General features: G+C 33.6%; 1 protein-coding gene across 2 annotated transcripts in view; it reads right to left on the bottom strand.

The window, feature by feature from the left end:
• Nucleotides 1–211: 211 nt before the first annotated feature.
• Nucleotides 212–12,577, bottom strand: part of Hells (helicase, lymphoid specific) — a 38,750-nt gene continuing 26,384 nt past the window's right edge. For both annotated transcript variants that reach the window (XM_010632065.2, XM_033766661.1), the window contains 10 exons: nt 10,325–10,486; nt 9,342–9,481; nt 8,984–9,122; nt 7,840–7,923; nt 7,634–7,753; nt 5,966–6,082; nt 5,561–5,720; nt 3,832–3,928; nt 1,740–1,816; nt 212–694 (listed from right to left, as the gene is read on the bottom strand). In XM_010632065.2, the coding sequence (XP_010630367.1) occupies nt 600–694; nt 1,740–1,816; nt 3,832–3,928; nt 5,561–5,720; nt 5,966–6,082; nt 7,634–7,753; nt 7,840–7,923; nt 8,984–9,122; nt 9,342–9,481; nt 10,325–10,486 (1,191 nt within the window). In that variant the 3' untranslated portion in view covers nt 212–599. The remainder of the gene's footprint in view (nt 695–1,739; nt 1,817–3,831; nt 3,929–5,560; nt 5,721–5,965; nt 6,083–7,633; nt 7,754–7,839; nt 7,924–8,983; nt 9,123–9,341; nt 9,482–10,324; nt 10,487–12,577) is intronic.

Raw genomic sequence — 12,577 nt, 5'->3', positions numbered from 1 at the left:
TCACCTGAACTAATTTCCCTCACAAAATACTTTCATGAGGTGATCTTATAATGAAATTTTATTGGAGAACTTGTTAAAGACACTAAAATCAAACAATTTCTTACTTCAACAATAGAAAAGATAACTCCAATAAGCCCCCATTGAAAGCCTACTCCATAACTGAAGTATCAAACCCCCTTGAACTGCACTGCTAATCTTACTTCAAATAGAAAAGATAACTCCAATAAGCCCCCATTGAAAGCCTACTCCATAACTGAAGTATCAAACCCCCTTGAACTGCACTGCTAAAATAAAGGGGGTAAAAGGCATTTACTAAACTTCCACAGGAAGACTGAGAATAAATCTGGCAATGCTTAAGTATATATCAGACCATACCAAAGAGTACTATCTAGACTCAATATTTAACTGAAAATTTAAACTTAAGATGAATTTTGTTCTTAATAGCCTCAGGAAATTATAATCTATTACATATATAGGGGCACTACTTACATTATGTAAACTGATTTAGTTTAAAAAGTCAAGTGGACAATCTGGATTTCAAAACCAATATATGTAAATCACCAGATGTAAACAATAACAGGCTATTCTTTAGCTCGAATTTAAAACAAACATTCAGGACTGGAATCTTCAGAATTTTCTAGAATCTTGAATATTCCCATCTTCTCCTTAATTGGTCCTGAGGCTTTCATTTGATCTAAAAGAAAAATATTAAAACAGGTACTTTTTAAAAACAGTGTAAGAACCCAGAAAGAAAAACCATAAATTTCTAGTACAATGTTGTAGGTAGTGAGCCCTCTGTCATCATTGCCATTTTCAAGCTACCAGGACAATGTTTTTCCCACTGAACACAATAGGAAAAGGATGAGCTCCAGCACACCATAATATGGTACTTCCATCATAGAAAATTCAAATACAAAGAACACACATTAATTGTATACAAGTTCTTAAGAGACAAATTCTAGCTAATAAGGAGTACAAAAAAAAAATTTTTGTAAATCTTAAGGAAATAATGATTCCAAACAGTCATTATCAATGGGTGATGAAAATAGCAAGTTAAACAAAGGCTGACAAACTACAGTAGTGAGATATGCCTGAATCTGATCAATTTTGATATAAGAAACCCATACATGATGTATCTCCTAATCTAAGATCATATAAACATTGCTATTCTTGACTAAAGTATAGCACTTAAATGTAATTATCTAAAGCTATTTACATAAATATAATTTATGAGGTTACAAGAAAGTTATGTAGTTTGAAGAACAATTTAAATAACATAAAGAGGAAAAACAAAAATCAATTCCAGGATTAATTATTTTATAGGGCAAGTAGCTTAGGTTTGCAAACAAATCAATGTCAAGAAAAAAACAAAAGGAAAGTGGGTGTCATAAACAAGTAACAGCAATTAATGTAATTTAGATCCTGATTCAAACTGCAAAATCAACATTTTGGAAAATGTGAATAGATTGAGTAATAAATGAAATTAAGGTATTACTGCTAATTCTCTTAAATGTAGTAATAGCTGCTCTGTTTGGAAATATGTTCTTCTTAATAAAAAATGCACAATATAGTATGTCATGATTACTTGAGATTTGATTTTAAGACTCCAACAAAAGAGAAGAGAGAATGAACAAGACCAGCTGAATGTTGTCAACTACTGTGGCCAAATGTATTGTCACTACCCTGTATGTGTACACTTCTAAGTTTCCACAAAAAAAAAAAACATAAAAGGTACTTACCAATAAGATCACTTCGATCTAACAATAATTCTAGATCTTTGTCACTAATGATTTTCTCTCTTGATCCTTTTATTTCTCTGTAAGTGTATTTGAAAAAATATATTTTATTTTTCTAAAACTAAAACAATTTTAGAAAAATACTATTCACAGTAACATCAAGAAAAATTAAATACTTAACAATTAACCTAACCAAGAAAGTACAAGACCTCTACAATGAACTAAAGTACTTTGGCTGGGTGTGGTGGCTCATGCCTATAAGCTCAGCACTTGGGAGGTTGAGGCAGAAGGATTGCTGCAAGTTTGAGACCAGCCTGGGCAACATAGTGAGTTCAGGGCCAGCCTGAACTACAAAAGGAGACCTTGACCCCCCTCCCCCAAAAAAGGAAGGAAGGTAAGGAAGGTAGACAGACAGACAAGCAGGCAAAGGGAAAAAATAAAATCAAGGAGGGCATGGGAAAATGAAAAAGATACCAATTTCTGAATAAACAGAACCAACACTGTCAGAATGACTATGCTGTATTTCCAAAACTGATGGAAGACAACATAATCCCAATCAAAATACCAACAGCAGGGCCAGAGTTAGCTCAGTGGTTCCACCACCTGCCTCACAAGCACAAAGTCCAAGTTCGATTCCCTGGTACCAAAAAAAAAAGTACCAACAGCATTCCTCACAGAACTAGAGAAAACAATCCTACAATTCATATGGAACTACAAGAGACCCAGAATAGCAAAAGCAATGCTGAGCAACAAGAACAAAGCAAGAGATACCACAATGCTGGACTTCAAGGCATATTACAAAGCTACAGTGGCATAAAATCAGACATGTGAACAATAAATTACATAAGAGATGATGTAAAAAAAGAACCTGACACACATGCCAAGTATCTGGTCTTTGACAAAGGAACCAAAAGTACACACCAAAGGAAAGGTAGCCGCTTTAACAAATGGTGACGCAAAAATCAGCTATCTACATGCAGAAGACTAATTATAGACCCACATGCAGAAAACTGACTGTAGAAAATCAAGATATGAATGTTAAAACAGAATCTGTTGGAAGATGAAATTGGTAAATAATTTTGAAGACAGACATAGGCAAGGACTTTCTGAACAGAACCCAAGGTGCATGGAAAATACTACTGAAGAATCAACAAATGAGATCATAGCACATTAAAAAGCTTCTGCACAAGAAAGGAAACAACCAACAGAATAAAAACAATTTATAGAATGGAAAAAACAAATTCATCAGCCATTCCTTAAACAGAGGACTAGCATCTATAATACATAAAGAACTCAAAACAGACAAGACTCCTCAAAGTAAAATACCAAACCCCATAAAAACTCAGGCAACTGAAATGTATTAAAACTTCTCAGAAAAAGAAGTACAAATGGTCATTAAATACATGAAAAAATGTTCAGTATCTCTAGCCATTAGAGAAATGCAAATTAGAAAACTGAGAACCAGTAAGAATGGCTATCATCAAAAAATCGATAACAAATTCTGAAACAGATGTGAAGGAAAAGGAACCTTTCTTTGTTGTTGGAGGGAGTGTAAACTAGTATAAACACTATTGAAATCAAATCAGTATGGAGATTCTTCAAAAAATTCAAACTAAAAATTCTACTTGATCCAGCTATTCCCCTTCCAGGCATCTTTCCTAAAAAAGTGAAATTATCATATTACAATAATATATGCAAGACCATGTTCATAGCAGTGCAATTTGTAATTCCTGGAAGCAGCCTGTAGGTCCATCAACAGATGAGTGAATTAAGAAAACATGGCACTTATACACAGTGGAGTGTGACTGCCATTTGTAGGCAAATGGATAAAAACATTGAGACCATGTTATGTGAAATTACTCAGACACACAAGCTTAAATAAAGCATGATTACTCTTATATGAGAAACACAAAATATAAATAAAAGATAGGTAACAGGAAACGGGGAGAGAAATCTTTTGCAAAAGGGAAGGGAACCAAGAGATGGGGTGGAGGGGAGATGTGTTGCATATTGAATCAATTTGCCCAGAGGAATGTAATCACTATGTACTACAAACATAAACAAAAGAATTAAAACTAAATTTAAGAAATCTTACCTTTCATAATCTCTAGATTTTAGCAATTCCATTAATTCTTTAGGATCTAAGAAATTCTTAGATTGATTTAATCCAGACTGACCACCTTTGAAATGATCTAGGGAGAAAAAAAACAACAACAACACTTTAAAAATTTTCTTGGTGGTACTAAGGATTGAATCCAGGGCCTCTACACTGCGTTACTTTTTCAGCCCTTTTAAAAATTTTGGGATTGTATCTCACTGTGTCACTAAATTGCCCAGATTGGGCACAAATCTGGGTTCCTCCTGCCTCAGCCTCCCAAAATGCTAGGATTGATTACAGGTATGTGCCACCATGCCTAGCTAAAATTCCTTTTAAAGCTGCAATAAATTCCAAACAAATCAGAATGGCTGGCATTTCTTTTAACAAGACAAGGAGAACAAGTTAATTATAATTCTTATACTTTGCTGGTGGAAATATAATTATGTTCACTTGGGAAATGTTTGGTAGTTCACGATAGGTTAAAAAAAAACCTTCATAAATGCATTGTGTCCACAAAGATTCATATAAAAGCAGTTGATCAATAATAAACACAACTTGCAAACAATTCAAATATCCACTAATAGAAGAATGAATAACCTAAAAATTTAAACTTAAATAGCTAGAGAAAAACAATATTGTATATACATAAAAATGGTTAAAAAAAAACCCTAAACTACTGGACAGAAATCAGAGTTAACACTTGCCCTTTGCAGTGAGGATTAGAGGAGCATAGGATGCACAAGGAAACTTCCTTGGGTGATATAAATGTTCCTTTGATCTGGATGACAGGTATACACATCAATGTTTAAGCAAAATGTAATTTATTCCATTTTTCAGATTCCTAAAATGCCATAGGTGAGATTATTTTAAACTTACACAAAACCTTACTAGAACAAGGTTCTGTTTTTACCTTGAATGCAAATTCCATCTATAATGTGAATTTTCTATCAAGTCCATTTACTTTTGTCTAAAATCTAATCTAGGGCCAGGGATTTAGCTCAGCGGTTCCACTGCCTGCTTAGCAAGGGCAAGGTCTCGAAGTTCGATCCCCAGTACCAATAAACAAAGAAATGAACAAATCTAATATGTCCTCAAAACCAATTTCATAGAGAAGAATCTACAAGAAGTATTAAATTAATTTTCAACATTATTATGCTATTTCCATTTCTCTAGGCTTGACAATTTTTAACTTTTGTGCAGGCAGCCATTGAGCCATTTAGTCAAATACAACTTCATATTAAGTAAAAGAACTTTTCCAAGTAACCCTGGGTACAGAAAACTCCCTTACTCACTTCAGTTCCCTTCCTTTCTAGAATCTTTTCTACATTAAAACAAGGTTTTTTATAGCACTATCTCAATGTACCATTAATATTCTAATATTTAATATGCTGAACTTGCAAGTTTTTTCTGAAATTTTGGCAAATCAAGTTATCAAAAATATGCAGTGATATTGTGCCATGCTCCCTTTGACAGAGTTTGGGGTATTTTACCTTAAAATTATCACTGACTACTCTCCTTGTGCCTCTGAGCCTTATTAGACCATCACAGAAAGGTTCTGTCTATGCTCACCAACTTAATAAAGGCTGTTAGCAGCTCCACATTCTCCAATGCTAATTTAAATCCTGTCATGCCAAACTGCACTAATTTCTTTTATAAAGAAAATAATAATGACAATAAAAATTTACAACAGACAACCAAAACAAAAAAGTACATCAGCATTATTTACTTTTGTGGATGATCAACTTTTCCAGTTTTCTTTTAGCAGCTGCTCTTTCCACAATTTTCTGATCAATGGTATTTGCTGTAACAAGCCGATACACAACAACTGGCTTTGTCTGACCAATCCTATGGCATCTATCCTGGGCTTGAAGATCAGACTGAGGATTCTTAAAGTTAAAAGGAGAGATAATATTTAGCAATATTAGGTTAAAGTTAACAAACTCATACAGGTAAAATCAACATTCATCATATAATGAAAAACAATTTAAATGTTGCATTAATTCAATTTATACTTTTACAGTAGCTTCATAAATAATCATTCCACACACCCATGGCAATCAAAAGAATATTTTAAAGGATTAAAAATTTGTATCATACATATATTCAGCATACTGCTTTATTTCCAACTTACCCAATCGCTATCATAAATGATAACAGTATCTGCTGCAGTCAAATTAATACCCAGGCCACCAGCTCGTGTACTCACTAAGAAGATAAACACATCTGGATCTGTGTTGAAGTCGTGCATCTAAAAGCAAAAAGGATGTTAAAAAAAACCACCTGGGAATCTCAGTATTCATGGGAGGGTGAGGCAGGAGGATCACAAGCTCAAGCTTAGCCCAGGAAGCTTAGCTATTTATTTAATAAGGCCGTGACTCAAAAAAAGAGCCGGGGCCAAGTATGGTGGCACACACCTGTCACCCTAGCACTTGGGAGGCTGAGGCAGGAGGACTGCCACAAGTTTGAGCCCAGCTTGGGCTATATAACAAGTTCAAGGCAAGGATGAACTACACAGAGAGATCTTGTCTCAAAAAAACCACACACACTAAATAAATAAATACATACAAGGATGGGAATGTAGCTCAGTGTAAAGGCCCTGGGTTCAATACACAGTAGTGAAAAATCAAAAAAAACTTTAACAGACATGACTGCGAATGTGTTTCCAACTGTCACTGTTTAAAGGATTTTTGAAGGGAAGCCAAAGCAACCTTTCAAGTCTATAAAACAATGTTAGCAAAATCTCTGCATGTTTTAATTTTCCAAACATCTGTTTTATTAAGGAATTCTAAATTTTGTCAAAAGACTATTATTATTATAACAAGTTTAAATAATACCTAAATTTTTAAAACGGTGAAAAAGAATTAGTAATAGTTGCCTAAGAAATGTAAGAAGGGCAGACAAACTAAGAGGAAATACAGGAATATTTCTGGACTGATGGTAATACTGGATATCCTGATAAGGGACTTGGACATATATATGCTCATGTATGTCAAAACTCAACAAATGTCTATTTCATTACCCCAAAATGTAACAGATGGTGAAGTCATTGAAGAAAATAGTGTCATTTATCATGTATTTTGAAATGCATAAAAAGGGGATAATGGATACAGCGACTGTGACTCATGTTATGTCACAGGTAAATGATAAAAATGTTATCATTAGGTGCTTGCCAATACTCAGCTACTCAGGAGGCAGAGACAAAAGTATTTTAAGTTTGAAAACAGCCTATGCAACTTGGTCGAGATCCTCTCAAAAAGATAAAATTTTTTTAAAAGGCTGACTCAGGGCTGGGGATTTAGCTCAGTGGTTCTGCCGCCTGCCTCGCAAGTGCAAGGTCCTGAGTTTGATCCCTAGTACCAAAAATAAATAAATAAATAAAAAGGCTGAGTTCAACCGCTGGCACCACAAAACTAACAAACACAAATCAAAATAATGTACTGGCAGATTATGGATGGGTTTACAGTTGCTTGCTATAAAATGTTTCTAATTTTGCTATACAGTTAAAATGTTCATAATAAAATGCTGAGGACTGAGACAGAAAGTCAGAAGTAAAAAAAAAAATTACTATTATCCTAATATTTTCTGACAGTTAATATTTTAAGACCGTGCAAGAAGATATGTGCGTGTGTACACACATGCCAACCAAACACCACTTATTAGTACTAAATCAAAATGCTTGTTTTGAATCCTACCGAAAATAGAGATTATCCCTATCTCTTAACAAGCTGTATCTTGTGCACTACTTCAGAAATGAAGACAGGAGTTACAGAATTTGTATGTATAACATAAGCGGTCTTACATTTTTTTCTCTCTCTGAGTAAGACATGGACCCATCAAGCCTACTAAAGTTGAAATTTCTAAAATGGCAATAATCCATCAAAATGTCCAACATCCGTGTCATTTGTGAAAAAAGCAACACCTGAAATTTAAATAAATACATCTCAATGTCTTTGTTGTTTCATTAAAAAAATAATTAAACAACAAAATTATAACCCAAAATATTACCTTGTGTCCTCTGTTTTTTAGTTCTGGCAGCATTCGATCCAAAATTAAGAATTTTCCAGAATTTGTAACCAATTCTTCATCAATCTTAAAAGTGAACAAAAATCCAAAGGGAAAAAAAACACTATTACTAAACACATACAAAAATGAAACCCCTCTAAAACTACTAAATAACTCAATTTTCAAGAATAATTTTTATAATTTAATTTTAATATTTAATCTTTTTAAACATAGACATGCCCCAAACCAAAACTCCAGCCGGTTCAAGTTTACTGTGTACACATTAAGGTTTATTTATAATGGAGTAAATTATGTATAAAAACTTCTACGAGAAGCCAGGTATGGTAGTGCATGTCTGTAATCCCAGTAGTTGGAAGGCTGAGGCAGGAGGATTGAGTTCAAGGCCAGCCTGAGCTACACAGTAAGTTGAATCCAGTCTGAACCACACAATGAGACTTGTGTGAAACCTGCTTAGTAGAAATTAAACTATCAGAGACTATAAAGAATTCTATGTCATCATAAACGGGCAAAGTGGCTACTACTGGCATGCAGGGAATAGTGGGTTGATAAATGTTCTACAGTAAATAGGACATTACTTCAAATAAAGTTATTTGACCCAAAATTTCAATACTGCTAGAGATAAAAGCCTTGCTGTATAAAGATGTAAACAAACAAGGGTTACTAAGAACAGTTTAATGTTATGCCAGTTTTCAATTAACTGCCCCAGGAAACAACTTCATTCATTGAATCTGAAAGTTTTCAACTCTTAATTTTTTGGTTTTCTTCTGTTCATTAAGCAACGAATAGTCAGTCTAATTCTGACAAGCTAAGTATTAGCTAAAAGGAATACCAAAAAAGTGATAACTATCCCTAACACAGACAGCAAAAGTAGATATGACATACTCTACTAAATTTAGGATTACCAGTCATATAAAATATGAAAAATATTAAGTTTCTTTGCACATAAAAAATGATCATTCTAAGCCTCAAAAGATTCTCTTAAGAGATGGCTTACTGCACTAGATTAAAATCTTCATATGGAAAATAATACAATATTTAAGTGATAACAAACCAAGCAAAATAACACTACCCCAGTATTAAAAAAAAAGATATAAATCAAAATAGTAAATTATTAAATGGCATTCACCTTAAACTCTTGTGTAACAGGGTCTATCGGGTATTCAATCAGATATGCATGATTACAGCACTTACGAAGTAGCATCATTATGTTCTGCAGCTTCAAGTCTATTTGAGACTCCACAGGGATATTCGCTTCCACAGTAGGCCTACCAAAAATATAACGCAAGAGTATGAGAAATGGAAAAAACTACAAGTTAAAGATTAAATTCTTTTATTTACTGATGTATGTTTGATATACATAATAACCACATTCATCTTAGGAAACTGGTACATATGCACATTCCATGTTAACTGATTTTACTTCCCATTTCCCTCCTGCCACTCCCCTCTCCCCATTCCCATTGAACACATTATTAAACCCACACCTTTCTCTGTCTACTTCTGGCTGTATTTGACTGATCAATTTTTCCAACTCATTAGGAAAATCATCTATTTTGCTGTAATTTATTGATTTTCTAGTTCGGCGTTTTGGTCGTCCATTAGGACTTAGCTCAACTGTTTCCTTCTAAAAGAGAAAAAAATTGAAGAAGTATCTATTTAAAAAGCTATACACTGAAGAATTGGAATAAGCAAAATAAAGTCTATCTCTATGTACAAAATGATTAAGGTGTTAAAATAATTTTCTTTTATCAAGTTTAATGATTTCCAGATACAATTACCAGACATCCATAATCTCATTGCCAAACACAAATTTTGTATGAAATTTGTCTTAACATTATTTATAGTATCTGAAAGTAAGAGAATACTTTTATAGCTCAGGAGAAAAAGTATAGACAATAAAACTGCTTCGAACTTAAATCCTACCTCCATCTCTTATAATATGCTAAGTGACAACAGAAATATTTTTCAAGCAGCCTTTAAATACCTTCCTGTGAAGGAATTGCATATTGAGAGGGGATGGTCTACTTGGCAAATTTTTAGAACAGTAATTCTTAAATGACTGTACCTTTTTTTTTTGGTACTAAGGATGGAACCAGGGGCTTTGCACATGCAAGGCAGGTGTGTAGCCACTGAGTTAAATCCCCAGCCCTAACCATGCTTTTAACAAAACATTTCCAAATTTCTTCCACACAGCATGCTTAAATCTGATCAAATAGAGGAATCTCAATTTTTAACACTTATTTCAGATGATCACAAACAGTAACACACAGACTATCACTTAAAACTTTCAACAGGACCAGAGATATTACAAAAAAACTTGAGCTTTTGGCTTCTGCCTTATACTTCTCTTAGAAAAAATCTCATTCAACAAACCCTTAGAACAGGTAAAAAGCTGTAAGACTGAAATCAATCATGAAATTTTATATACCAGGTCTCATTTACAGTATATTTCAAGCCTGCACTATACCTCACTCGATCCAAACATGTTGGCAATTGTACGATTCACAATGGCCGTATAGAAAACCTCCTGTTTCTTTGAAAGTGGTGCATAAACAACTACTTCTCGTTTAGGAGGAACTTCAAGAGCAACATCGGATTTTAGTCTTCTCAGTAAGAAAGGCGTTAGAATCTAAAATTTGAACATGAACAAATAAATGTGAGTAATAAAGAGTCCTGTTTTACAGATAATACTGCTCCCCATAACACTTTTTTTTTTTCCTTTGGGTACCGGGGATCAAACGTGGGTCCTTGCACTTGAGAGGCAGGCAGTGGAACCCCTGAGCTAAATCCTGGGTCCTCCATACACTCTTTATCCTTTCTTTCTCTATGCCTGTATAAGCACTAACAAGTCTCAAAAGATAAAATTAAAATGTCTTGAAATTTTCTCATACCAGATTAACCAATTATAAAGTGACAGTATTTATTTATAGCACTGCATAATTTTCTAAACTTTCAAACACTGTAAGAGTATATCTTGAATAATAATAGATGTAAAAGCTTCCTTCTTTTTTTTTGGTGTTTTGAGACAAGGTCTTACTATGTAATTCATGCTGGCCTTGAACTCACTATGTAGCCAAGGCTGGCCTTGAACTCCTGGCAACCCTCCTATCTCAGCCTCCTGAGTGGTGGGATCACAGGCTTGTGCCACCTTGCTCAGCAAAACTTCTTTTTTTCCGCTTAAAACTTCAAGCTTAAAATTACCCTCCTGTATGATAAGCAATTATGTTTATTTGCAGGCATTGTAACTTTGTACTATGTGAATCAATATGCACAGTTCAATTTTTTTAAGTAGTATATTGAGTGGGATACAAATCTTTGTAATAGTACATGAAGTAGATACACTTCATATAGTATAATAGTAGATACACTTGTCTCTAAGTTTATATGTCTGTAAAAGATAAAATTTTTAATGATTAAACACAGCAGCTAAATACAAATTACAAGACTGAAGATGGCAGATACAAGAACTCTAGTTTTCACATAAATGAGTAAAAATTAGCAAAGATCACAAGACTTTCCATTAATTTTAGCTTTTACTTATAAACAGTATCTCCTATATAGATTCAGTTTATGTAACCTAAGGGAAATTCCTGTATTTTCTAAGTATCTGTAAATATTCCACCTTAAAATGGGTACCAAACTAGCAAGTTAGTTAAACATGACATATTAAAAGATTTCAAAATCTTTTCATATAGAAAATATTGAAAAACCTAATAATATTAAGCTTGACTAGGAAAACATTAATGATATTTAAAAGTCTCTAATGAATCTATTTTTAGTAAGTTTTTCCAAGATAATTCACTACAGCAGAATCAGGATTAAATAAATCATAGGAGTTAAGACAAATTTAAACTGCTGTGTAGAATTTACTTATTGCTAGAACGATACAAAAAATGCACTATTCTTGATAAATAGTTGAATTTGGATGATGGGTAGATAAACTGTTAATAAAGTAACTCCAGTTACTATAAAAAATAATCAGCTGTAATTATGACAAATGTTCAAAAAGATGGCAGAAGATCATTTCTCAGGAGTCTCTTTGAAAGGGCTCTTGTATTTAAATGTTTTACCTAGAGCCTTCTGAAACTCTTTAAGTGTCAAATTCTGCAAATTCTCACTAATCTGACTCCATAAGTTTCCTAAGAAACTTAATTATCAAAGCACTTACTTTGCAATACATGGTGATATATCTAGCTAAAACACAGCAGTTTCTTAGTAAGGCATTTTCCCCCATCACATTTGAATACCACCATTACAGCTATTACAACATTAAGAATTTTAAAACTTTACACTCACATTCATGCAACAAGTAGCATAAGAAATGTTTAAACAAAATGTAGGGGAAAGTTTCTGTAACACAAAGACCAAAAATGTATTTTTAATATTCATAAATAATTAAGATTATCATTCCAACACATGTAATTCCTAGGAGAATCACAGAACACGTTTCAAAGACAAAAAAGAATCTAGAAAGACATGTAACACAACATAATCAGTTTTTCCTCAGGAGCATGACTTTAAAATAAGAAAAAAAAGCTGGGCGTGGTGACGCACGCCTGTAATCCTCAGCACTCCGGAGGCTGAGGCAGGAAGATCGCTGTGAGTTCGAGACCAGCCTGGGCTACATAGTGAGTTCCAGGTCAGTCTCAACTACATAGTGAGACCCTGTCTAAAAAAATCAACAATATATGTGTGTGTGTGTGTGTGTATGTGAGTGTGT

This window comes from Fukomys damarensis, unplaced genomic scaffold (genome assembly GCF_012274545.1).
Source record: "Fukomys damarensis isolate Sample0158 unplaced genomic scaffold, DMR_v1.0_HiC HiC_scaffold_20, whole genome shotgun sequence".
Taxonomy (NCBI): domain Eukaryota; kingdom Metazoa; phylum Chordata; class Mammalia; order Rodentia; family Bathyergidae; genus Fukomys; species Fukomys damarensis.
The sequence above is the reverse complement of the archived record's forward strand: the minus strand, read 5'-3'. Positions and strand labels throughout refer to the sequence as shown.